The sequence below is a fragment of the Colletotrichum karsti genome, assembly GCF_011947395.1.
Source record: "Colletotrichum karsti strain CkLH20 chromosome Unknown Scaffold7, whole genome shotgun sequence".
NCBI lineage: Eukaryota > Fungi > Ascomycota > Sordariomycetes > Glomerellales > Glomerellaceae > Colletotrichum > Colletotrichum karsti.
This window is the reverse complement of record NW_024065907.1, coordinates 1,036,713-1,063,569: the sequence shown is the minus strand read 5'-3', so window position 1 is coordinate 1,063,569 and position 26,857 is coordinate 1,036,713. Positions and strand designations below refer to the sequence as shown.

General features: G+C 56.9%; 6 protein-coding genes across 6 annotated transcripts; 5 read left to right on the top strand and 1 right to left on the bottom strand.

Moving 5' to 3' along the window:
* Positions 1 to 570: 570 nt before the first annotated feature.
* Positions 571 to 1,617, top strand: CkaCkLH20_03113 (phosphoadenosine phosphosulfate reductase; the record flags this gene model as incomplete). Its single annotated transcript, XM_038885832.1, has 1 exon — positions 571 to 1,617. The coding sequence occupies one exon, from the start codon at positions 571 to 573 to the stop codon at positions 1,615 to 1,617; it is 1,047 nt and encodes a 348-aa protein (XP_038749031.1).
* A 1,919-nt stretch (positions 1,618 to 3,536) lies between these two features.
* On the top strand, positions 3,537 to 4,732 carry CkaCkLH20_03112 (tRNA wybutosine-synthesizing protein; the record flags this gene model as incomplete). Its single annotated transcript, XM_038885831.1, has 2 exons — positions 3,537 to 4,091; positions 4,208 to 4,732. The coding sequence occupies 2 exons, from the start codon at positions 3,537 to 3,539 to the stop codon at positions 4,730 to 4,732; spliced, it is 1,080 nt and encodes a 359-aa protein (XP_038749030.1).
* A 224-nt stretch (positions 4,733 to 4,956) lies between these two features.
* CkaCkLH20_03111 (duf1690 domain-containing protein) lies at positions 4,957 to 5,695 on the bottom strand (the record flags this gene model as incomplete). Its single annotated transcript, XM_038885830.1, has 3 exons — positions 4,957 to 5,337; positions 5,482 to 5,539; positions 5,643 to 5,695. 3 exons carry the CDS (start codon positions 5,693 to 5,695, stop codon positions 4,957 to 4,959), a joined length of 492 nt encoding a protein of 163 aa, XP_038749029.1.
* A 6,724-nt stretch (positions 5,696 to 12,419) lies between these two features.
* Positions 12,420 to 14,303, top strand: CkaCkLH20_03110 (ferric reductase like transmembrane component; the record flags this gene model as incomplete). The annotated part of the gene is made up of 1 exon (XM_038885829.1): positions 12,420 to 14,303. One exon carries the CDS (start codon positions 12,420 to 12,422, stop codon positions 14,301 to 14,303), a length of 1,884 nt encoding a protein of 627 aa, XP_038749028.1.
* A 3,086-nt stretch (positions 14,304 to 17,389) lies between these two features.
* Positions 17,390 to 19,683, top strand: CkaCkLH20_03109 (2-isopropylmalate synthase; the record flags this gene model as incomplete). Its single annotated transcript, XM_038885828.1, has 3 exons — positions 17,390 to 17,485; positions 17,888 to 19,465; positions 19,522 to 19,683. 3 exons carry the CDS (start codon positions 17,390 to 17,392, stop codon positions 19,681 to 19,683), a joined length of 1,836 nt encoding a protein of 611 aa, XP_038749027.1.
* Positions 19,684 to 22,226: 2,543 nt separating this feature from the next.
* On the top strand, positions 22,227 to 25,282 carry CkaCkLH20_03108 (uncharacterized protein; the record flags this gene model as incomplete). The annotated part of the gene is made up of 5 exons (XM_038885827.1): positions 22,227 to 22,275; positions 22,492 to 22,550; positions 22,652 to 23,458; positions 23,518 to 24,934; positions 24,984 to 25,282. 5 exons carry the CDS (start codon positions 22,227 to 22,229, stop codon positions 25,280 to 25,282), a joined length of 2,631 nt encoding a protein of 876 aa, XP_038749026.1.
* Between the last annotated feature and the right edge of the window lie 1,575 nt (positions 25,283 to 26,857).

Below are 26,857 nucleotides of genomic sequence, written 5' to 3'. Positions count from 1 at the left end.
CTCATCACGAAAGGTTTAGCGTCGATGTCGTGATTGCTCCCAGACCACGCCTCGTCGTGGAAGATGCAAAATCCTCAGCGCTTGTTCAATGCAGAATGCGTGCTGGACGAGTTGCGATTGCGCAATACCTGGGCGGGATCCAGTCGTCCGTCGCCTTCCAAACTCCTCTCTCGGCCTTTGGTTCGATCGGGTTCGTGTCTAGAAAGGTGGAAAAATCAAATTAGTAATGTTGCTTGGTGATGCCCTGTGCCCAGAATGATACTCCTCCCGCCCCCTTCCCGCTGTGTAAGTCGCTCCTAGTCCTCCGAAGCCCTTCCTCATAAAACAGTCTTTCGCCTTCTTTCCTCTGACTCCCAAAAACTGATTCCTTCCCAGACTCATCTCTTGCGTCATTTGCTTTTTGGTTCATCTCTTTTGACAAGAGCCGTGCTCAGCGAATATACCCCGGGTTTTCAACACACCCTCTTACACCAACACTCGTCATATACCCCGGGCTTCTCTCAACCACCACCACCGCCGCACCTCATCTTCTCACAACCTCTTTGTGACCTCTCACACGACACCTCCAAGATGTCTTCCGCAGTTGGTGCCGCCACCGCGACGTCCTCCGTGGCGTCGTCTCCCAGACTCAACGCCGTCGAGGCCGCCAAGCTGGACCAACAAGAGGTCGAGTCCGGGTACGGTTCCGCCACCGATGCCTCGTCGACGGCGTCGTCCATCCCCGCGCTCCCTCTCATCTCCCTCACCCAGCCCCACCTCAAGCACCTCAACGAGCAGCTCGAGAACATGCACCCTATCGACATCCTGCGCTTCGCCAAGATCATGTTCCCCAACCTCTTCCAGTCGACCGCCTTCGGCCTCACCGGCCTCGTGACCCTCGACATGCTCTCCAAGATCCAGAAGGAGAACCCCGCCGCCGCCAACGTCGACCTCATCTTCCTCGACACCCTCTACCACTTCCAGGAGACGCACTCCCTCGTCAACCGCATCCAGGAGCGCTACCCCAACGTCAAGCTCCACGTCTTCAAGCCCTACGGCGTCGACACCACCGAGCAGTTCGAGGCCATGTACGGCGCCCGCCTGTACGAGACCGAGTCCGAGATGTACGACTGGATCGCAAAGGTCGAGCCCCTGCAGCGCGCCTACCAGGAGCTCGGCGTCGCCGCCGTCCTCACCGGCCGCCGCCGCTCCCAGGGCGGCGCCCGCGACAAGATCCCCATCATCGAGGTCGACGACGAGCGCGGCGTCGTCAAGATCAACCCCCTCGTCAAGTGGTCCTTCAAGCAGGTCCAGGACTACATCAAGACCCACAACGTCCCCTACAACGACCTGCTCGACCGCGGCTACAAGTCCATCGGCGACTGGCACTCGACCGTCCCCGTCAAGGAGGGCGAGGACGAGCGCGCCGGCCGCTGGAAGGGCCAGCAGAAGACCGAGTGCGGCATCCACAACAAGAAGTCGCGCTACGCGCAGTACCTCGAGGAGATGGAGCGCAAGGCCGTCGAGGCCAAGAAGGACGCGCCCTCGTCGTCGGCCGAGGCCGAGAAGGCGGGCCAGGCCGCCGTCGCGCCCGTCGTCAAGGCGGAGAAGGAGGAGCAGGCCGTCTCATCCCTGTGACATGTTATTGGCTGTTCTCTGCTTTTCTGCTTGAGCGACTCTTATAATGACTTTGTACATACGATGCATGACGGCTTTTGCATTACGGCGTTTATCGGGAGGGGAAAATACAGCACGGGACGGGACAGCATGCTGGCGTTCCGGATTTCGCTTTCGGTCATAGACCATGACGTGTCTCGCTCATCGCGGACACACTAGATCCTACTACGTAGATAGGATAATGAAAGAAAAGATCAATCATAGATGAAGGTCCTCCCTGAGAATTGAGGGTGAAAGTGAGAGTGAGGTGGGACGGGTGTGAGGTGCGGCTCTGAATCCTGTGTCCCGCTGAGACCCCGCATCCGGGCCAAAAGTGGGACGGTTGACCACGGCTCATAATCCTCTAACAGAACAGCAGTGTATTTTGTGTGCGAGATGTTAAGCCTATGACATGCCGTATCAAAAGCTTATTTCAGCATCCAGAAAACCTGCTCGTGACCTCCTTCCCAATCCCGCGATATCATTGGGATGACATACAACGGAATGCTTCGAATTTCAGGCTAGTCGTCTGAGTCTTTCATATCAATTCATAGCTTGATACGAGCGTCTTAGCCTCGTGTAATGATCCCAGTGCTATCTCTGATCAGGAGGTAGTGCTTGTCGCCCGCTTGCCGTCAGGCAACTCGGGAGACACGACCTGGCTAGGTCCCAAGAACGAATCAACCTCTTTCGCATGACTTTGAACCAGATCGTATAGCTCATTAAATCCATAGAAATGGTGCGAAGCGGGAGCTACCGAAGCCTGCTATGAGATTGCCATGGTAAACATGGGGCTACGTGCAAGTCAACAGTCAACGTGAAGAAGATCCCCACAGAATCAATGAGGATTGAATCTGCATTGAGCAGCTGGTGAGCTTGAGTATGTCTTCTTGAGATAAGAAACAGCACCTGAACTTCGCACCTTACAGGCGGACAGTCAACACCAGTTTAGGAACTGCGATTCGAGCTGGATTACGTAGTTGGTCTTTAACAATACTTTGGCATGTCAACTTGGTGAGGAGGACTGGTGAGTATCATCCCGTGTTATATTTAATGAATTTCATGTTGTACAATTTGGAAGAGTTGCACTCTAACTGAGATTGTTCATAAATAATTCATAAATTTCAACCACATCCAAAAGTTTTGCATGCAGGCGAACACCTAACTCATTCTAGTTCTACGAGACATAAAGAATGCCTCACACAATGCAGAATTCATCATCATTCAGTCGAGGGACTGCTGCGTAGCAATGAGCTCAAGACCTATCCAAGCCTGTTGATGACTATGACACTCGAGTTCCGCATCCATGACCGCTGCAACGTAGAGCTAGTAGAAGACCCCAGCCGCAGATCAATATGTAAATCTTACAATCCTCTTAGCCGTCGGCTCCCAGCTGTCTGGAGCCGTGAAGCAAATCAGGGTCGAGGGGTCACAACCAGGTTCGAGCGACCAGCAACTCGGCAGAGCCAAGACAACATATTAAAGCCGCAACACCTGCACCATCAGATAGCCTGATTATACCGGGAAATGGTCTGCTCTGCAATCTATGGTGAGGTTGCATCGGAGGGTAGGACAGCGTGGTGTAGATGAGCTTGGTACCGGCTCGCAAGCCGAGAGGGCACCGTGTCTTCTGATCGAAATGGCACGGTGCGAGTACCTCCAACAACCACACCACACAATTTTCTGCAGGCCGCCTCGAGACCTCACTTACACGACCAAACCTCCAGCCAACAAGGAACAAGGCGAACTCCAAGACACCAGACGCACCCCAGACGGGACTTGTCCTGCGACGACCGAAACGGGCCAGAAGCAGCAGCCCTTTCGATCCCGTTTCCCCGTGATCCAATTACCCCTCCAAAAAACCCCCCACCTCACACAACTCAGTCAGGATCGCGGAAACCATGGCGCCGCAACAACAACGGCAGAAGCCCCAACTGCCCGCCCCGCCGGCCGCTTTCACCACCCGCAAGCACAAGATCCTGGAGCAGCTCAGCGTCCCCGACGCCGAGTACACCGACGCCTCGCCCAAGGGGTCCGTGGACGTGGGTATCCGCGAGCTCATCGACGAGCTCAACGCCGTCGACGGGTTCGTGACGACGAGCAGCTGCGCCGGGAGAGTGAGTGTCTTTCTCGAGGGGATCAAGGCATCTGCCGCTCCTGCTTCGTCTGCTTCGCCCCTAGGTGAAGGGGCGCAACCTGAGGCCCTACCTCAGAATGAAGATGCGGGCAACGCTCTCACGACGATAGCAGGTCCCGGAGGGAAGGGAGGCGGCGGCACGTGGTTGTTCGTATCGCACGATCCGCTTGGTGAGTCGCGTGGTACGGACGCCGAGCTTCTGCGTCAGCTTGGTCTCGCGGATGATACAGGGGCGAGCAGAGCTGCCTCCGGAGAGTCGGGTACCGCTCAGTCTGGGCGCCGGAGACGACGGCTTATACACTTCAAGTTCGAGCCGATGGTATGTACACCTGGCAACAGATCACGTCCGCCCATGCAAGCACGAACCCGTGTTGTCACTCTGACTGCCACCCGGTCCTGCATACTTCCCGCTCACATGACTAACCCACGCAACAGATCCTCCACGTCCTCACAGCGTCCCCGTCACACGCCCAGCTCCTCCTCAAGTGCGCCCTCGCAGCCGGCTTCCGCGAAAGCGGCGCCCTGAACCTGCTCCCCGCCTCCGCGTCGCCGGGCGACGAGTCATCCGTCCACCCCATTGTGGGCGTCAGGACGATGGGCCTCGGCCTCGAGTCCCTGGTCGGCTACGTCGACGACCACAGCGGCGGGGCGCGCCGCTGCACCGTCTCGGCGGACTACCTGCGCGACCTGGTCGACATCGCAAACGAGCGCTTCGTCGAGAACGCGGCGAGGATCGCCAGGTTCCGCGCCGCGTTGCAGAGCGCCGTCGCGGGACCGCCGGCGAAGCTGGGCGAGGGCGGCGCCGAATGGGAGGACGCCGCCGCCAGGAGGGAACGCAAGAGGGCTGAGGGGTTGAGGAGGAAGGAGGAGATGTTGGCTGCTAAGCAGGGGACGCAGACTGCAGAGACCAAAGTAGATGAGGAGGCAGAACTGCCTGAATATGAACTCCACGGGTATTGATGTGACCAAAATTCATTCGCCATCTATACACCTTTTTTATCTTTGCCCGTTCCGTGGCATGTTATACATCTCTCGTCCCCGCCCTTGGAACCGCCCTGACGCCCATCTACCGACGTCATCCTCCCTCGTCCCATCGGCATAACAAAGTAAACGTAGAAACAATTGGATTATGGGGGAAAAGACCACTGTAACCCCGCGATTTACGACGACGAAAACGCCCCTCTTTACGAGATGACCTTCTCGACCCAGCCCTTTTCCAACCTCTTGACCTCCTCCTTGAACGCCTCGACCTCCCTCCAGCAGTCGAGCGGCCGGCGGTCGTTGTCGCGCAGGCAGCGGACGACCGCGCCGCGGGCGGCCTCGACGCCCTCGGGGAGCTCGCGGATCTTCTTGCGGTCGGCCAGCTTCGCGCGCAGGGCCTCGACCTCCTTCGACACGCTCTCGTGGCTGCGCTGGCCCTCGGGCGCGGCCTTCTTGTCCTCGGCGGCGATCTTCTCGTGGGCGAGGCGCAGGGCCTCGGACTCCTTGGCCTGCAGCCGCTTCAGCTCCTCGGCGACGCGGGCCTGGATCTGGAGCTCGGAGAGCTGGGCACGGGACGCATCGGTCTGTTTTGCGAGGGAGTGGTTAGCATCGTGTGTGTATATATGGACTTTTGTGGTGGTTCGAAATCGCGCAAGGGTGAGCCGGTTTGGTGGCATTGCGTTCGGGGGTCTCGAGAAAAACGTGTGAGCCGTAGGGAAGAGGTTTACCTCGGGGCTGCTCTGCAGGTGCTCGACGAGGTCGTGGGAGAGGCCGGCGGGGGACTTGCTGTTGCGCGCGCGAGAGGTTAGCACGGCTCTCTGCTCTGCTTCATCGGGTTCGGCCCACGCAACTAAGGAAGGGCGGGACGGAATTGGGGGACGGGACTCACGCCTGCCACAGGTGTGGCGGCTGGGAGGACGGCTTGGACTCGCTGGCACCCATGATTGCGGCCTCAATGGCTTGGGGTGGGAGGGTGGTTTTTCTGGGATGTTTGGGGCCGTTGATGATATGGAATTTTCCGGAGCCCGTGAGAGCCCGCCGTCGTCCCAAGCTGCGCGAGCTCCGATGGGCCGGAGGCGCACGTGACGGGCAGCCGGATGTGATGGCTGTCTTATGTCATCATCTTCTTATGTCATGAGCTGCAGCTTAGTCATCAATTTGAGGCTGCCAGTTGCCAGCTGCATCGACCATCCGCCAGCTTCTGCCCCATCCACAGCTTCTGAACACATTCTAGAAGCTTTTGATAGCGAACACTAATTCTCAGACCGCTGAGACGGTTGTCCCGCCCGCAGTCCACGTCAGTGACCCCCGCGCTTCCCACCATCCCGCCTCTTATTCAAGGCAGTTCATCACCCTCATATTGTTTCAAGGAGCGCGGTCGACTGAGATATGGGCGGATATGGGGTCTTTCCAGTATCGCACGTGGGCATGGATGGCTTCGCGACCGAGTCGGATTCGACGCGACGGCTATGGCGGTGAGATACACGGAGCCCAGCGATCAACATGATACTCTCCAGCTTCAGTCGTCGAGATGCCAGGCCTGCGGCTTCAACGACAATCACAAGAGAATCGGACGAGATTCAGGGCAGATCTCGAGGGGCCCCCAAGAAGCCAAGCATCAGCATGGTTCGGTGCCAAGAGAGCAACGAGATTGAACAACCAAGATCGCGGCCTCTTGGAAGTTGGACCTGCAACCGAGGCGGCGCAAAGATGAACCGAGTTCAAGATCGCGCAATCACAACAATCTCACGAACCGTTCGCTCCCCCTCGGCTTCATCTGCACCTGTGTCCTGGCGCCCGCCTGCCCGCCGAAGCGGTGATGGGTGCTAATGCATGCCATGCAGCACTTCGCCCATCCGTACGCTCACCTGAAGCGGACGGGGCCACCTGCAATATGATTGAAACGACAGCTCACCGAACAAGCAAATGACTTCATGGGTTCTCGCCCGCCGCCCTTTTGTGCCCCCGTCCTTTCCAGGCTGGTTCCCGGGCCAAGCCCAGGCTGCTGGACTTGGTGGACTGGGCACAGTGGATTGGAAGCGGCTCGCCTCTCTCGCGAACCCGTCGTCGTTGCTGCGGCCAACTGTGGACGACCCGGCCAGGCGGTTTTTTTCTTGACGCCCACGATGGTGGTGGTGGTGGCCCGCCCGCCCCTCCGTTGTGGAGGATCCTCAAAGGGCAGAAAGGCTCTTTTCGGAACTCGTCGCCGAGGATGAAGGGCTGGGATGGCCGGGTTGGGCTCATTTGTTCGCGACGGCGCTTGACCAGGACGAGGGGGGCACGGCTGCACCGTCACATCCCGCAATTTGTTTGCGGCCGAGGCCAGCAAGCAACCGGGCCCCAAAGAGTGCGTTGCGCTGTGCGCGATTGAAGAAAAAATGGCGGCTCGCTGTGGTTGATTGAAGGACGGCCATCAGCCGCGGTCGAGGTAAGGAAGCCCTTGTCGGCTGGCCGCTCCGCCTCTGGTGGTGGTGGGCCAGAGATCTCTGTTGCGAATCTACACCATCTTCCCTCCCACTATCCCGGGTTTCCTCGATTGTGTGTTATCTTCAGTGTTTTTCACTTCTACTGTTCGGAATCTGACGAGGACAGGGGGCATGATGCATCTGATGTTGATGAGAGGGGGCCGTTGACTGTTCTAAGCCAGACAGAGCTTTGACTTTTTGACAGATCAGACGGACAGACAAGGCCACACAGACTCGGTGAACTGCAGATAACGGGCTCGAATGACAAGAAGTTTAAAATTCGCCCAGGGGCACAGACGCCAACACCATGATCTGGAGATTGTTCGATTCTGATCCGTCGGGCGGGTGAACGTGTTGTTAGGAATCAAGATGAGATGGGATGACCCCCCAAAGCGGTATATGAAAGACGAAATGAGGTGAGCGGGCGGCAGAAACCGAAAGGTGTGTCGTCAGATGGACGTTCGTCAAATTGAATGCCCACGGAATCAATCGGCCGAGATGGGATGGGCACGGCAAGGACAAAAAAGCCATTCTGGCTGAGACGGGAGCGGATCGCATTGAAAGTCGAAGGAGGGGCTGATTTCACATGCTTCCAGAGCTTGGCCGACGACTGGTCTCTATCAAATCTCTTTTTCAACCCCTCTTCAGGGTTGCACGTTCGGTCGGCAGGTTGAATCCAATCCTGACGACACTTTGGACCCGAGAACGTCTGTTGCCGTTCTTTCCAGCCCTTTCCGCGATGGATACGACCGAAGGACGATATCTGGCACATCTTATGGGTCCCCCATTAAAAGAATGTGTGTGTGCGGTGGACATAACGTCTGTGTCACTCACACGTTCCACGCGCTAACAATCGGAATTCGGATGGCTTTTTTTTCTGCTTCTAGATGGATGCAGGACGGACTACGCAGGATCGAGCGTAGCGTCGTCTCGAAGTGCGGCGTCGCGACCGGAGTCGACTGGGTACGGATATCTTGGGATTGGGATCTCGGGGTACGGTTGTCGACCTCGTGGGTGGGCGCCCGGCTCAACGGCGTCTGTCTGTCTCTGGCTTCTTCTCGCACGGATTCAGCTTGGTGCCAAACGATGGAAACAGTTTCGAACGACTGATGGAAGCTTCCCAACGAAGGCAGAGTTGGTCTGTGATCACTGATGTCTCTCGCTTCCGGAACAAACGGCCTGGCTGGACTGTTCGATTTCCCAATGGCCGTCAATGAGTTTCCAATGCGAGAGAATATCAGCAAGGGAGGGGGTTCGTCCTCTTCTGGAGTCTGGACTCCCAGCCAATGGTTGGTATGCCATTTTGGCTCATCTGAACGTGCTCCATGGCGGCTGGGCGGTGGATGAGAGGCCCAGAGAGGCCCAGAGAAGCCCGCCAAAAAAACAAGGAGCTTTTCTCTTCGGTGACTCCTTGGAAGTTGTGCATCTCCATTCAACTTCTCTCCCTCATTAATTCATGCCATGCTCGTGCAAAAGGGCCACGTCGGGTTCAGGTTCAGGTCCCCACTGGACAAGCACAGCAAATCAGCTTAAAGGGCTTGGCCTTCTTGGTGTCGCCCGTTGGCGCTGGAACAATTGGTCCACGGCCGACGGCGACTCATCCCCAGGACCCTGTTCGTCCGGTCTTTTTCTGCCAATCCATGCCCAGGCGCAGCGGAAAACCCCTGGATGATCCCCAAGAGCTGCGCTGTCAGATCCAGTCAGCTCGCAGGACAGGACGCAGGAGCTGACGGGGGTAGGGCAAGGAGTCAGGAACGGCGCAGAGATCCTCTGTCCAGTCAAACCACGTCAATCAGGGGGGCGAACAGGTTGCGGGAAAACACTGAGCCATTCAGGATGCGCGTTTGGCCACGGAACACGGCCAGGTGAAATCGACGCAGAACAGCACAGCACAGCAAGCCACCTGCAGTCCGCCAGGCTGTTCAACCAGCCAGTAGACCACCTCGTGTTCCTGACGAAAGGTGGTTTTCGCCAAGGGGTTTGGCGGGTTTGTCCTGCAGGATCACCTTGTCCGCCGAGAAACCCGAGATCATTCACCTTCAGTTGTGGAAGAAAGGAGGATGGATGTCTCTGATCATCCGATTGAGCCGGTCCGGACGAGACCACGGCACGGCGGCACAGTCCCTCTCATTCCAGTCGTCGTCATCCCGAGAATAAGACCTGTCGTCTGTCGTCAGTCCGTTTACAGTTTGCACAGATGCGACGACGACACCGCCCAGAATTAAGGTGTGTCGCGAGGCGAGGGAAGCGAATGAAAATCACGGTAAATTCAGCAGAACCTCCCAGGGGATCAACCCTCCCGGGCGCAGCGAACGGTGACATCGGATCTCAGCGATTGGCAGCCGCAGGGATCGGCTCCCTCTGTACCTGTCCATGGATTTTCATAGTAAACCCCATACAAGCAATAATGAAAAGGTACAGGATGTACGTATCACCTCGTCGGTGCCATCCCTGTTCGGAATGTTCCCTGTTCTCGACGACCCCTCCTTTTTTTCCCTCTTCCCACTCGAGTCTTGAGCAGAGTGCTGCCCTCCCACTTTGCGACATATTGCTTTGAGAAGTTGCTTGCTTGCCTGCTCCATCTGTCGAATCTCCGCCAGGGTCGTCTGTTGGCACTGGCGCGAGCAAGAGCCGAGGCGTGGGCCGATGAGCAAGGCGCAGTGATTCCATTCCAGCGACCAGAGGAGCGGGATAGGGTTAGACTGACGGCGAGATGGGCAGATGTGCTCATGACATCCCTGGGGAAGGCGACTCTTTTGGGCCGTTGGTTCTGAACTGTCGAATATGTATGTTACAGGTGAACAGCTTCCTTCGGGCGTATCTTCGTAGCTGCGTCTGGAGGTATCTGAGAGGGCGAATAGCCGCGCAGGAGGGAAAAGGGGTACATGGCTAGCGCACCGCGTATGTACGGTAACGCAGGTACCTTTCCGGTGATGCCACGGCCCAGCTAGCCTTATCTCTTGTCAAGCAGGTTCTCGCGAGTCTGACGGATACATGCCGAGCCAGCTTGTTCAGGTGGGCTCGGAGGTACCGTTCGTATGTAGCAGGACGTAGCACGACGGGGCCTGTCAAGGACGATTCGTAGGCTGCGAATAGATGGCGGCCCAGGTGCCAGTCGATCCAGTCATTCCCGTTGGTGCCCTTGCACGCCACGCATCAGGGGGAATGCACCTTGCCAACCCTTGGCCGTCCTGTCCTTGTCGTCTTGTGCTTGTGCTTGTCCAGGCCCCCAAAGAGGAGCTTCAGAGAAGGGCCGCAGACCATACGGAGGAGACAGAGGAGCCTCTCGGGCGGCGCTACCGTGGGCACCCCGGCCTCTTCACGGCGCGCAGTCGAGGACTCGAGGTTGAACAGCTGGGATTGAGAAAGAGAGACAGGCCGGCCGGTCTTCATAAAAGTACTCGGTAGCCTCTCCACGGCCGCGGCCTGGCCCATCCCAACCACTCTCTGTTTCTCTTTTCTTTCCCTTCCCTCGAGGAATCGTCGACTGCTGACCCTTTTGTGTGAGACCAGTTTGCTGGGTATTTTTTGTGGAATTCGATTATTGTTTCTTTTCTTAACACACACACACACACACTCACATTACACACACACACTTCCTTTGAAAGAAAGTCAAGAGGCTGGACTGGACCCTTGTTTTGGAGACACGCCAAAATACGAAAGAAAGAGAAGAAGAAGGATTTGGTGCTTCTGGGCAGTACCAAACAAGTTACAACGCTGGACCTCGGGCAGGAGCCAGGCGCAAGCACAGCCCCAAAAAGAACAGACGGAAACAACGGCCGTGGGCCCCGACCGCCGAACAACAGAACCTGACCACCTACGGTGACCACCCAGGGCACCCGTACCGTACACCGTACACCTGGACCGTACCCCCGGCCTCATCCAGGAATTGGAAGGAACTTACACACCGGCAATCGCACCTTCCTCGTCACCTCTTTTTTCTTCAACACACGCCTTCTTTTTCACTTCACACTCTTTTTTCACCCCCGAAAAAGAATATCTCGTGAGATTCGCTAGCTGAATCAACCACGCGCAATTCTGAACCAAGTTCTGGATTTTTTTTCTTCGAGACCCGTCGTCGAACAAATCCACGCTTCGTTCTTTCCATTCGCTAAAACTCCGTCAGCGGCGGTTGCACACTCGTTATCTTCCCACTCCCTTCCAAAAAGGACATCACCAAACGCCACAAGACGAAACAAAAAAGTCCACGAGACAAACAATCCAGAACTCAACAGTCGACCGTCTCGTCTCATCTTGATCCACTTCCATTCATCATTCCCAGCAGCTGAAAAATCCCCGACCGCCAAAAAAAGGGTCGTCTTTTTCCCCATTCACCTTATCGACTTTTGGCTGTTCCCCACAACAGCATCAACACGCACGAGGATTTACGGCTCCCTGATTCCGAAAAGGACGCGGCACGAGACCCTACGAAAGCTAAGAGACGGCACGATATATTGACGTCGCTTCGTCCCCTTCCCAATACGTCAATCTTGCAGCCACTTGAGCCCAACAGCTCCCGCTTCCCGCTCAGGCCTTGAACTCCTTGGACTTCCCGTCGAACCGGCTCCTTGCTCGGTCAGATACAGATCGTCCTAGCTTGGTTGGGATCGCCATTGCTCCCACCGCTCTCGACTTCGCACGCGTGAAGGGAGGAAAAAAAAATAGATCTGCGCGAGGATCTTCAACGCCGACGACCTGCAGCTCGACATCGCCCCGACCCGACATCTCGTCACTCAAGTCAACCCGTCTTCCCACCTCGAGGCTGGTCGCATTCCTTTCTTGTCACCCAAACCGCAACCCCGACTCACCCCACGTCATCCTCGACACTGTGCTGGTACCTTCTTACACAAAGGACCTCACTGCTTCGGAACAGGCTCGCTGTCACCCGGTCGATTCTTTGTCACTTGTTGTAAGGGCCACCACACAATGACATTGTACCTCGACCGTTGCTCCCAATAACAGTACGCCGTCTTCTCCTCTCTTCGACTTTGCCGGACCCTTCCAGCAAAACCGCAAATCTCTCATCTCGCCTCACGACAACCTTGCAACCAAAAATAAGCCTGGACCCGGACTTGGACCCTCATCCCTGACCGATCCAGTTCGCTCCTTTTACTCGGGGATCAACATCTACCCTCTTTCATCACTCAAAACTCGACTTTGACAGTCGTCAGCAAACAACAGACAGAAAAACAACAGATCAAATGGAGTTCCAGCGGCGCAGGCTCGCCGGCCTGGTGGCGGATCTCATCCCCACCAATGTCCTCGTCGAGCGCGCTCATGCTGCCGACGAGGCATCGGAGGCTACGCCCTCCTCGACCATCTCTCCCTACCACTCCGACCTGGCTGGCGTGAACCAGCCCGTGAACATGCTGTTCAAGGATACCCTTTGGCTCACATTCGGAGGCGCCGCCGTCATCGTCCTCTTCATCACCATCAGCCGCATCCTCTGGGCCCAGCTTCGCCATGTATCAGCTATGAGCGTTGATGGCGACAGGCAACACTACTGGAAGGTGACGCAGTGGAGCTGGATGCCCAGTCTCAAGAAGAACCTCATGTACGCGCCCCTCTGGAACAAGCGTCACAACAAGGAAATCAAAGTGTCCAACATCGGCGTCGGCACGCTCCCTTCTCGCATGCACAGCTTGATCCTCTTCATCTACATCGCCAGCAACATGGTCTACATGTTCTTCCTGAACTGGGAGAACAAGAACATCTACTCCTTCTGCGCCGAGCTCCGTGGCCGTTCCGGAACCCTCTCCGTCGTCAACATGGTCCCGCTGATCATCCTCGCCGGCCGCAACAACCCGCTCATCGGCTGGCTCCACGTCAGCTTCGACACCTACAACCTTCTCCACCGATGGGTCGGCCGCATGTCCGTCATCGAGGCCGTTCTCCACACCATCGCCTGGATGATCGTCCAGGTCGCCGACAGCGGATGGGACGGCGTCTGGCACCGCATGTCGAACGAGCTCTTCATCGGCTCCGGTATGGCCGGCACCATCGCCCTCGTGGTCATCATGGTCCTGTCCGTCTCGCCGGTCCGCCACGCCTTCTACGAGATCTTCCTCAACGTCCACATCATCCTCGCCTTCTTCATCTTCCTCATGACCTACATCCACTGCGCCGTCGCCGGTCTCCCCGGTGGCCTGCCCCAGCTCCCCTGGATGATCGCCATCTTCATCCTCTGGTTCCTCGAGCGCATGGCCCGCATTGTCCGCGTCGCCTACATGAACTGGTCGGACCGTGGCGTCTCTGATGCCATCGTCGAAGCGTGCCCCGGCGAGACCACCCGCGTCACCATCAACCTCCCTCGCTACGTCGACGTCAAGCCCGGCACCCACTGCTACCTCCGCTTCAAGGACATTCGCCCCTGGGACTGCCACCCCTTCTCTGTCGCCTGGGTCGAGCACATCCCCGACCACCGCTCCATGCCCCTCGACGAGGAGAAGAACACCCTCACCGCCGTCGACAAGAAGAACTCCACCACCTCCATCTCCTTCATCATCGGCGCCCACAAGGGCTTCACCCGCGACCTGTACAACGTCGCGCGCCAGAGCGGCGACCGCGCCATCCGCATGAGAGCCTGCCTCGAGGGCCCCTACGCCGGCCACCACTCCCTGGACTCGTACGGCCACGCCGTCCTCTTCGCCGGCGCTACCGGCATCACCCACCAGATCTCCTACCTCAAGCCCCTCATCGACGGCTACAACAATGGCAGCGTTGCCACCCGCCGCATCACCCTCGTCTGGATCGTCCGCGACTACGAGGCCCTCGAGTGGGTTCGCCCCTGGATGGACACCGTCCTCCGCCTCCCCAACCGCAAGGACATCCTCCGCATCCAGCTCTACATCACCCGTCCCCAGAACTCCCAGCAGATCGTCTCCGCCTCCACAACAGTCCAGATGTTCCCCGGCCGCCCCAACATCCCGCTGCTTATGAAGCGCGAGGTCTCAGAGCAGGTGGGCGCCATGTGCGTGACCATCTGCGGACCGGGCGCCCTGGCTGACGACGTGCGGTCTGCGGTGAGAGAGGTGCAGGGCGAAGGCACAGTGGTGGACTTTGTCGAGGAGAGTTTCACGTGGTAATACCCCCCTCTCGCTCCGTCTTTATTCGCGCGAGACAAAACATGGGATCATCTTTGGGCGTCAACGGTACCAAGCGACTTCTTTTTTTCATTAAGAAAGGGGGGGATAAAAAGCGGCGGTGTTTTCTTCGTCTTTTTTGTGAGGTGACGACGCTTTCTAACGGCCGATTTGCCTTTTCCGTCATAATTGGGCTCGCTTCAGAAACCTTTTCTTTTCATGTTGTACATATTTCTCCCTCATACCAACACCTCTTTTTGGGGCATCGGCATGATGATGGTGGTGGGAGGTCTCCGGGCTTCTTGTCTCTCTTCCTGACCGCTCTGTCCGCCTCCGCATCTCTTGTTGTTTTCCCTTATTTTCCAAGGGGTTTCTGTCTAATTGTTGGAACGTATATATCCCGGCTGCTCTCCCTCGGGGGAGGAAAGCCAATCACCTACATCGTTTTCCCGCTGCGAGACAAAGCAGAGGGGTTTTGATGTATGTTGACCTGTACATATCACATACCCGTCACGAAGATAGAAGGATAGACGAGACGAAGACCGTCTAAATCGGATTTCAGAACACTTGCATTGGTCCCTTAACTGCTCTCTGTGATTGTGATTGTAATGTGGAGGAAGACGTTGGGAGGAGGTGAGGTTGGAGTTGGTATGATTGTGATGTGCTGAGTGGGGTGCTTGAGGGAGATGGATGTCTGGGAGGGGATGTTGATGTCTGCGTGATTGTGATGTTGTTTGTGAGTCAGTCTGCAACCGTCCGTCGTTGAGCGGTGGACTTGAGGGACGGGCCGACGAGTGAGACACGCGACAGTGAAGTGACTCAGTCATCCCCGGCTAACGTCAGAGGGGGGGGGAGGCTCACCAGGGCTAGATGAGGATGTGCAATGAAGCTTTCCCTCGCATTTGGCGGTGCATTTTGTACAGTTGAAAACGGCAATGATAGTATACTGTGAGTCACGGGAACCCGCGAAGGTTTCCACAGCCGAGTGATCCCACACAGGTGATGGGATCACCCACCTGAGCGACTTGATCATATTTGTTCTGCGGTGGTAGGTTGAGGTTGGGACCTGTTGCTTTATAAGGATGTGTAGAAACTGAAACTTGGTCTATTGTGATATCATGTTGGGGGTATGGGCAGAGGTCGGATTGAGTATGACATCGTGCTAGCGGCCCGTCCTGTGTTGAAGGTGACTCATGATCGGGTCTTCAGCCTCATCGTCTATGAGCCGAGCAGGGGAGCGGAATAGAGAGAGCGGTAGGGCCCTGCTATTTCTAAATATGATAGCACAGAAATTGCTTTCTTTAGCGCCGCCCGGTGTGATGTTCGGAGATTCTGCATGAGTGGCTTAAATGTAAAAAAGTTGCAACTGTCTCCTCTGAGCCCTAAGTGACGATGTTTTGGCTCAGATCTTTCATCGGAGGAACATTGCCCAAGAGGCTCTGGATATCCAATTTTTGCGGGAGAGGTGTATAAACCAAGACCTGAGCAAGAAGGACGCCGCGCGAGCTCCCACCGACGGCAATCGTCGGCGTCACAGCCCTGGTGCCGGGGTTGGACGTGCAAAGGCCAGTCGTCAAATACACGCTTCGCCATTGGAAGATAGGTTGAACGATGGGGACCCGGATCCAGCCTCCTTCAATCGATCGTGGGGAAGACGTGTGAATCCCGCGGTGAAGCGCAACGCAGCCAGCAAGTCACAGAGAATCGATGACTGAACGGTTTGCGCGGACCCACGACGTTGCGATTGCGAGGTTAGGCACCTTACCTCATCCAGTGTCCGGCCGGTCATCGGCGGAGTTGGACCCACTCTCCGGGGCCCGTTCGATACGGGCGGAAAACTTGGACGAGTTTCGAGGGGCCGATGTTCGGAAGGGGGAGGTGCGGCTAAGGTCGGCATATTTGGGTGACTGGTCCATGACATCTCTCCCAGTGACGGGATAGCATCGTTTTTTTCAATTTGTGAAGAGTGGGCTTGGGGAGGAATTCTGTGACTAAGCTGTTGATGAGCTTCGAGTCAGTTTGACTCTTCAGCTTTGGTCCTGGTCAGATCAGACGGAGGAGGTTTGTTCTGAGAGGTTGCGAACGAAAGCTGAGCTCAGGCCGAATAATAACCGTTCGCTCTCGTCATTGGTTTCTCACAAACATGTATCATTCGAAGACTCAAGACGAGAACTCCGTCGGGGTCTACGAAGTACTGCACGCATGCCCCTCGCGCCATTCTGTGTGCAAAAAAGCAAGGCGAAAAGGTGACGATCGCACGCTGGGTGCAACCCCGCCATCCGCAGCCGGCCATTGCGCGGCCTGGAGCCAATCAGTATCGCCGTATGTCAATCCTGTAGGGCGTGGGGTGACTCCACTCGATGGCATTGAATTTGGAGAAGAGGGAGGGGGGTTTTTGGAAGAAGAATGAATCAACTCTGTCCGTCTTTTGCGCCCTGCGTAACGGCAGCGATCGCGGGAAGGCAGTAAGGCACAAGAAGTGGCGGTATCTGAATTGATAGTCGTCCTGTTCCAATGGCAGCCAGTGAAGCGTCAACCCGCACATACAGGCCGGCGCGGAACAAATGGGAAGTGCTGGAATCGACCGGGAACCTTGCCTGCGAGATCCCGGGCTTATTGACTCCTGAAATGCAAGCTCCCAGCGAATGGCGTGAAACCGGGGAAGGAGAGAGGTTCGAGTTGATTTGATGGGAAAAGGTTACGTAGTGTACGTACCTCTGCCGCCCGTGGCAGCCGTTTTTTTTTTCTTCTCTGCTTTGGTGGATGGAGGAGGAGGAGGGGTCCCGACTTCGTAGCCCGACGCTTTGCGACTGAACTCTGTGTGACTCAATTTTTTTTTCCTTTCCTGATCTTGATCCCCTTCTCGATCCCTTCTCTTGATTCTCGACGACCATATACAAATACCCCATATCCTGCCTGGATCTCAATTGCTTCTTCCTCCAGCAGGTCAATCTTCTATTTACAACGAGTGACGCCATTGCCCGACGAGGGAAAAAAAGAGATCCGCTCCTACTTACACCTCCACGAATCTGCCCCGCACCGCGACGACCAAGCCCAAGATGCCGATGTAGGTGACTCGACTCGACTCAATGGACGACCAGACCTCGATGAGACCCCCGACGGCTATTCTGGAGACCGTGTGGACGTCAAGGGGGTTCTTCTTGGTCGTTTTGGTCGTCGCGATCGTGTGTGCGACACTATTTCCTCTGAACTTGGTGCTGACGATTTGCTTCTTGCACGCAGGCTCAAGGACCCGTCGACGAAATACAAACCTTTCCCTCCCCTCAAGCTTGCCAACCGCCAATGGCCGGACAAGACCTTGGACAAGCCGCCTAGGTAGGTCGCTCTCTATCTTTTGTTGCTTGGCCCCGGAGGGGTTCAGTACCTCGTCTCTCTATGGACTGGCGATGGGAACCACAGACCACGGCTTCTAGAGACCTACGACGGGATCAAAGCTGACGACTCGCAGGTGGCTCTCTACGGATCTGCGCGATGGCAATCAATCGTTGATCGACCCCATGGCACGTCTTCCTCCTTCTCTCCGAATCGTCACGACAGGGGCGCTAACGTTGTGTCTCGAATAACAGAACGGCGAGGAGAAGTGGCGCTACTTCAAGATGCTGTGCGACCTGGGCTACAAGGAGATTGAGGTCTCCTTCCCCTCTGCCTCCCAGACAGACTTCGACTTCACGCGCCGCCTCATCGAGACCCCCGGCGCCGTCCCCGACGATGTATACCTCCAGGTCCTCGCCCCCTGCCGCGAGGACCTCATCAAGAGGACGGTAGAGTCCCTCAAGGGCGCGAAGAACGCCATTGTTCACATCTACCTCGCCACATCAGAGTGCTTTAGGAAAGTGATTTTCGGATTCTCCGAAGACGAGAGCGTCGAGCTCGCCGTCCGCTGCGCCAAGTACGTCCGCTCCCTGACCAAGGACGACCCCTCCCAGTCCGGCACCAACTGGCAGTTCGAGTTCTCCCCCGAGACCTTCTCCGATACCTCCCCAGAGTTCGTCGTCCGTATCTGCGAGGCCGTCAAGGCCGCCTGGGAGCCCTCAGCCGAGGTTCCCATCATCTTCAACCTCCCCGCGACCGTCGAGATGGCCACGCCCAACGTCTTCGCCGACCAGGTCGAGTACTTCTGCACCCACGTCACCGAGCGCGAGAAGATCGCCGTCTCGGTACACTGCCACAACGACCGCGGCTGCGCGGTCGCCGCGTCAGAACTCTCGCAGATGGCCGGCGCCGACAGAGTAGAGGGTTGCCTGTTCGGCAACGGCGAGAGGACGGGTAACGTCGATCTCGTGACTCTCGCCCTGAACCTCTACACACAGGGAATCCACCCCAACGTGGACTTCTCCGAGCTCAGCCGCGTCATCGACGTGGTCGAGGAGTGCAACAAGATCCCGGTCCACCCCCGCGCGCCCTACGGCGGCTCCCTCGTCGTATGCGCCTTTTCGGGCTCGCACCAGGACGCCATCAAGAAGGGCTTCCAGGTCCGCGAGAAGGAGGGCAAGAAGAACGAGGATCGCTGGCAGGTCCCCTACCTCCCCCTCGACCCCACCGACATCGGCCGCACCTACGAGGCCATCATCCGCGTCAACTCGCAGTCCGGCAAGGGCGGTGCCGCCTGGATCATCCTGCGCAAGCTACAGCTCGACCTGCCGCGTGGTCTGCAAGTCGCCTTCTCAAAGGTCGTGCAGGAGAAGGCGGACCAGCTCGGCCGGGAGCTTCTGTCAGAGGAGATCGCGGAGCTGTTCGAGCAGACATACTACCTGCGCGAGAACCCGCGGTTCACCATCGTGGACTACAGTATCGCGCCGGACCGCTCGCAGAGCCCGGCGCCGCCCGCGCCCGGCAAGACGCAGGACACCAAGAACCTCAAGAGAGTGTTCGAGGGTGTCGTCGCGATCGACGGCAGGGAGTACAAGCTGCGCGGCCGCGGAAACGGTCCCATCTCCAGCTTGGCCAACGCCCTCAAGAGCGTCGGCGTCACCCTCGATGTCGAGGACTACAAGGAGCACGCCATCGGTGCCGGTCGCCATGTCAAGGCTGCTACGTACATCGAGTGCACGGCGACCGGCACCAACCAGAAGTTCTGGGGTATCGGTATCCATGAGGACGTCGTCCAGAGTTCTCTGATCGCTCTTCTGAGCGCGGCCAGCAACGTAAGCGACCCGAAGTCATCGCAGTATGTACGAAGCTAACAGAGTGTGTTCTTCAGTTCGTCGGCAGCCGCCCCGGAAGCCCGATCCTCGCCAAGCCCATCCCGGAAAGATCTCTGAGCCAGGAGCTGGACCTCCAGGAAACCAACGGAACCAACGGCGCGTCTCACGAGACCCCCAGCATCGTCGCGGCCCTGGAGGAGAAGGCGAACGGCATGTAAGAGGCCTGTGGGTGTGGTGACGATTTGGACACGAAAATAAAAGTTTTGTGGTTGATATGCATTTTCAGTGACATCAAAAAGGGAAACGAGGAGGGCGATTATCCAGCATGAATGTCGTGTCAGTTGGGGCCGGGTGTTTTGCATGGCCCGATAGTTGTATGTATGTTGGACGGGCTTGTCTACAATGAACGAATGAACAACACTGTCAAAACTGGAGTTGGTTTGTCTGGCTGTCAAATATTGAAGGATAGCGGTGTTTTGCGTCGTATGAGCATCGTATTCCATAATTGCGATCCAGATCGAGACGCTCGGCTCCGGCTGCCTGGGAACGTCACAAAGATGACGTCTGACTCGGGGGTGAGGGGGCTCGGATGCTGACTGCTGTCACCCCAAACCCCCTCCCCTCAGGCAGGCAAAGGGCAGCCAGCCTTACGCATTGCTCTCTGGGTAGGGTGAGAAAGGCAGGCGAGAGCAGGCACCGCGGGCGGGAGGGCGGCGGCTCGTCTCAAGCTTCCAGGTTAGCTCATGCCTTGTCCACGGACCAAGACACCCGCTTCTAGGAGACGGGTTGAGACGAGCGCCTGGCTCAGGTGTTTTCCCGTCTTCTTTGCCAAACGAGGAGCAGTTTTCATTTGTCTCGTTCGAGATGGCCAGAAAAGCTGGGTTTTTATCATGTTCAGAGACATCGCATTTTCAATTTACGCATCCTGCGCGCCTGCTGCGCCGAGACAGCAGCAACGGGCAGCCCGAGCGATGGCTGACACTGGCAAACTGGCAACTTGACGGGCGTCTTTTTCGCCTTTGTGTGGGGTTGGTGGTTGTCTTGTACCGGTTGGGTGAGATGAAGGCGGTGGGGGGAGGTAAGGCACTTTGCATAAAATAAAACCTGATCGGAAGGTACTTGTGATTCAGGCAGTGATTGGGTGGCGAACGGGGTTCTTCGAGATGAAGATGTAGCGGGCGAGTCGTTCAGGGAGGACGGGGCGGTACGTATCTGAGATTGTGGTCCGGGCTTTACACTGTGCGCTGAGATGGGTGCCAAATGGAGATGCCGCATTAGGAAAGGAAAAAACAATGACAATGGTGGCCCGCATCCAGCATTTTCTGCAGGTTGTTGACGTTGGGTCGTCGCCTGAGTCTGTCTGTGTCTTGACGCGAAGCATATGAAATGATATCAATACGAAGAGAGAGAGACTTTCTCAGTGAACCGGTCTCAGTGACTATTGTTTCTCTGTCAGGGACATGGCATCAAAAGAAGTGAGAGGTGCAGGCCGTCTTCATAGAAGCAGATAGAAACATGAATGACCCCTCCTCGGTTTTTTGCATCAGAATCTCTCTCTTCCTTCCCCACACTCATTTTAACGCCCTTTTACGGTCTCCACTCTTTAGGTACCTAACCCAGCCCAGGCTGCGAGACACTGGACAGACTTTTACGCCCCCCGGGACACTGGAAGGGGAAGGGATTGGAGAGGCGGCTCGGATGTTCCCAGGCATTTCAAACGACGCACTGTATTGGTCTCAGCAGCGTCTTGCCTGCGGTGCCTGCCAAAGGGAAGAGACCCGGACGGTGGAAGAGTGACGGACGGGGAGGCACGCAAGCACGGCACCTTCCTGCTGCCGCCTGGAGAACCGGGAACCTAAGCGAGAAAAGTACTGCGGTACATCCATCGCCAAGTGCAGCGTACCTCCAGCCAGCAGCAGCAGCGGCAGCAGCAGCATCAGGCTGAGGTCCAGTGCCGCTATCGCTGAGCTGCCTGCACCTCACCCACATTGTTGCCCGCCGCTGCTGTTTCTCCCGCAGACACAGAAGAGCACCTGCTAGAAGTCGTAGAAACGGACCACTGAGAGCAGGTTTTGATCGTCAAGAACCTCTCGCCTGCCAACGTCCCGCTCTTGTGTTTTTATTTTATTTTTTTCTCTCTCTCTCCTCTCCCACCCTTGAGGAAAACTGAAGACCAAGAAAAACCAACATTACTCGCAACTTTTCTCCTCTGTTGTTGTTGCGATTCAATTTCTTTTCCTTAACCGGTACGCAACTCTAATACCTACCTAACTTGCCCCTCCCACCAAAAAAAAAAAAGACCCCGTCGTGTCGTAGTCGCTTCGACAAGACTCATTGTTTTTAATACGGATACCACAGAGCGACGACTCTCTCTCCCTCTCTCATCACACACATTCTCTCTCTCTCCGCCGTTCGGTCTTCCTCTTCTCTTCCATCTCTCTCTCACCCTCCCACTCGCTTCTTTCTACCACCAAACAAAACATACGCAACCATCCTTGGCAGCCGACGCCCGCCCTTCACCGCGCGACCTCTGAACCTTCTCTCAGACCGCCGCCGCAGTAGAAAAAAACACACACACACAACCCCCCGCGTCTACCGTGCTGACCCCCGGTGCGGTGCCTTGTTGAACCCTTTTTCTCCCACCTCCTGACACGTGCAACCTGTCAACGAGCCCCCCCCTCCGAACTTGACCTACTACATCTCAACACTGGCACTGGCTCGGCCATACACCTCCAACTACACATCACATTGAGCGGCAACCATGTCGGGCTCAGAGATCAACCAGGTTTTGGCCAATTCGCTGTCGCCTGGTAAGTTGCATCGTCGCCCTCCTTTCCCTCCGCCTCTCACTCTCTCTGCGCTCTGCTGTTTTCCCCCCTCGCCGGCACCGCCAGAGAAACCCACTCCCCTGGTCGCCACAGCGATGAGACAGACCTTGCTCTCCCACGACCGCTTCCCCCAACGCGCATCGCCAACCTCACGGCGTACCGATGATGACGATGACGAGGCTGACACTTCTTGAACAGACGCGAACTTGCGCAATGCTGCCGAGCAGCAACTCACACAAGCCGCCGAGAACAACTTCGTACGTGCCCGCCCGCTTCGGGAGACCGAGTCCCTCGCCCCCCTCCCTCCCCCCACCGTTGCCTCGCAAGTTTTTGCTAACCAAGTCCGCCCGCACAACAGCCGCTATACCTCGCAACCCTCGTTCAAGAACTCGCAAACGACAGCGCCGATGGTTCCATCCGTGCCGCTGCCGGTCTCGCCCTCAAGAACGCCTTCACCGCCCGTGACTTCAACCGCCACCAGGAGCTCCAGGCAAAATGGCTTCAGCAGACCGATGACGAGACAAAGACCCAGGTCAAGAACTTGACCCTGCAAACGCTCGCCTCGACCAACTCCCAGGCCGGCCAGGCCGCCGCCCAAGTCATCTCCTCCATCGCCGGACTCGAACTGCCCAGGGGCCAGTGGGGAGACTTGATGAGCACCCTCGTCAAGAACGTCAGCGACGGCGCCGAGCACCAGAAGCAGGCATCCCTTACCACGATCGGTTACATCTGCGAAAGCCAAGATCCCGATCTGCGCACCGCTCTCATTGCCCACTCCAACGCCATCTTGACCGCCGTCGTCCAGGGTGCCCGCAAGGAGGAGACGAGTCTCGAGGTTCGCCTGGCCGCTATTACCGCTTTGGGTGACTCGCTCGAGTTCGTCGGCAACAACTTCAAGCATGAGGGCGAGCGCAACTACATCATGCAGGTCGTCTGCGAGGCCACCCAGGCCGACGACTCCCGGATACAGCAGGGCGCTTTCGGCTGCCTGAACCGCATCATGAACCTCTACTACGACAACATGCGCTTCTACATGGAGAAGGCCCTGTTCGGTCTGACCATTCTGGGCATGAAGTCTTCGGACGAGGATGTCGCCAAGTTGGCCGTCGAGTTCTGGAGCACAGTCTGCGAGGAGGAGATTGCTATCGAGGACGACAACTCCATGGTAAGGCTGAACCGATTTTTCTCGCTTGAAATGCCCCACACTGACGACGTTCTCTTTAGGTTGAGAGCTCCGACCAGATGCGCCCCTTCTACAACTTCGCTCGCGTAGCTGCCAACGAAGTTGTCCCCGTCCTCCTTATGCTTCTGACCAAGCAGGACGAGGATGCCGCCGATGACGAGTACAACCTGGCCCGTGCCGCCTACCAATGTCTCGTCCTCTACGCCGGCGCCATCAATGCCGCCATCATTGCCCCCGTTCTCCAGTTCGTCGAGGGCAACCTCCGCGCCGAAGACTGGCACCACCGTGATGCCGCCGTTTCTGCTTTCGGCGCCATCATGGAGGGACCCGACGAGAAGGTCCTCGACCCCATCGTCAAGCAGGCTCTTCCTATTCTCATCGGCATGATGGACGACAGCTCCCTCCATGTCAAGGACTCTACCGCCTACGCCCTTGGTCGCATCACCGAGCACGTCTTTGGTAGCATCGACCCCAACCAGCACCTCGACCCTCTCATCCGCTCCCTGTTCAACGGCCTCATGAGCAATGTCAAGATAGCCTCTTCTTGCTGCTGGGCTCTGATGAACCTGGCGGAGCGCTTCTCCGGCGACCTCGGCGCCGCCCAGAACCCGCTCACCCCTCACTTCAACCAGAGCGTCACGAACCTCCTCGCCCTGACCACCCGTCCCGATTGCGACGCCTACGTCCGCACCGCCGCGTACGAGGTCCTCAACGTCTTCGTTCAGAACGCCGCCTCGGAGAGCATGCAGTCCATTGCCACCCTGTCTTCAGTCATCATCGAGCGTCTTGAAAACACTGTCCCCATGCAGAGCCAAGTCGTCAGTGTCGAGGATAGGATCATGCTCGAGGAGATGCAGTCGAGCTTGTGCACGGTTCTCCAGGCCATCATCCAGAGGTTGGACAAGGAGATCATCCCTCAGGGCGACCGCATCATGCAGACCCTGCTCCAGATCCTCAGCACCGTCGGCGGCAAGTCCAGCGTTCCCGACGCCGTCTTCGCCACCATCAGCGCTCTCGCCAACGCCATGGAGGAGGACTTCTCCAAGTACATGGAGGCTTTCACTCCCTTCCTCTACAACGCCCTCGGCAACCAGGAGGAGCCCAGTCTCTGCGCCATGGCTATCGGTCTTGTCAGTGACCTGACCCGCAGCTTGGGCGAGCGCAGCCAGCCGTACTGCGACAACTTCATGAACCACTTGCTGCACAACCTGAAGAGCCCCAATCTCAGCAACCAGTTCAAGCCCGCCATCCTGCAGTGCTTCGGCGACATTGCTGGCGCCATTGGCGGCCACTTCGAGACCTACCTGTCCGTCATCGCCCAGGTCCTGCAACAGGCCGCGACCGTTAACGCCGGTCCCGAGGGCCCGTACGAGATGTACGACTACGTCATCTCTCTGCGCGAGGGTATCATGGACGCCTGGGGTGGCATTATTGGTGCCATGAGGGCCGGTAACAAGAGTAAGTCGCATGAATCCCCACTTCCACGTTCATCACTAACACATGACAGCCCCCGCTCTCCAGGAGTACGTCCCTTCGATCTTCCAGCTGTTGAACCTCATTGCCAGCGACATGAACCGCAGCGAGGCTCTCATGAGGGCATCCATGGGTGTCATTGGTGACCTTGCCGAGGCCTACCCCAACGGCGAGCTCGTCGACATCTTCCGCCAGGACTGGCTTGCGGCTCTCATCAAGGAGACCAAGAGCAACCGCGATTTCCAGCCGAGGACTACCGAAACCGCCCGCTGGGCCCGGGAGCAGGTCAAGCGCCAGCTTGGCGGCTCTGCCAGCGTCATGGCCCAGACCTGAGCTGCTCAGCAGTAACCGATTGTTACTTTCTACATGTTTGATTATCCACACCAATCCCCCGAGCCCGGCGCGTAACCTGGGGCAGCCGGTTTCCCCTCATCGAAGCCCGGATCTGCGTCAAACTAGGAGACAGCACAGCCCACATCTTGACACTACACTGCATCGAACACGGAGATCCCTCTCGTGTATATAGACACCTTACACATCCCCAAAGACTAATATCACCAAACAATACCCCTGCCGGCACACTTCACATCATGACACTACACAACTTACCCCCTACCCCTTGGCTGTATCTTCTGGACTTTGATTTTCGCAACGGTTGGCTGGATTAGAGAGAAGGTGGGAGTCCTCATTGTCATGTACGCCTCGCATAGAACCGCGTTGGCGACCTAAAAGTCATGTAGAAGGAGTTTCCCTCAGACGGAATCAGGAGTTTGCTTATTTTCATCTTCCGACTGGGAAACGAGAGCAATGAGAGACGGGGAAACGAACGACGTCAATACACATCGGAGTCGGCCGCGTCCTTTCTCGGAAGAAGAGCCCTTTCAAGTGATTTGGGTTACCGAGAGGGAGGAGCAACGCCTCGTCAGGGACACGCTCTAGGCCAGACCTGTTTGCGATTTCGGCGGGATGTCCCTCATGGGAAAGACAACCGCGCGGTGGATGGGATTCCGAGAAACGCCCGACGCAGTGGGCTAGAAAGGAGAGTGTAGGGGCAAGCGAGGAAAGACGGGAGTCCCACAGCGGAGGAAGCGGACAGTGCGCAAACAGTTCCAAGTGTGTGCCTGGGCCAAGTGGCCTTGTGTCGCAATGCTTTGGTAGTCAGTAGGAGAGAGTTCAATGAGTTTTGCCCCCTTCACATGAGGCCGTGATTGCTTTGACGTGATGTTCGTGAAGTCGTTGCCAGTTGTGGTGTTAGAATTAGAGATTCTAGACCACTGACTCTCGATATTTGTCAGCAGAAGGTTATCGATTTCATGCTCGTCCGCAAACTACGATTCCATGGGCCTAGACATCTCCGGTGATACTACTCAGAATCCCTATGCGCCAGCTATAAAAAGGGGAACCAAGGGCGTCAGATCCGCCGTTCTCAAAATGATAGGAAACAAATGTTCCAGCTCAACCTGAATAGCAATATTGCACGTGGGGATTGGGAGCTATGCAGCTGGACCGCCTCCTTGAGAGCCAACGCCATCGCAGAGCTTCCGTAGGTGCATCGGTTCGTATTCGTGGATGTATGTACACGAGATGGGGGACGACGGCGGTGACGGACTATGGACAAATTTTGGGTTTCGAGGAAGTGGCGGAGGGAGGGGGATGGGGGTTGAGGCATGTTTGGTGTGTCGCTTTTGATGACTCTGTGAGGGACGACATTGGGTGCTTGGCTTCATGGGTGCCATCGTCGTTCTGCAACAGCACGCTTGATGTGTTGCTGTTGTTGTGCTATTTGAGGGATTGGCGTGTTGGTTTTTATACTCGAAGGGGTGTGTCGCGGCCGGGAGGAGCTTGATTTCTTGGGCAGATGGGTGTTCGGGGTGTTCGTTGTGTGTCATGCAGTTCAGTTGATGGAAC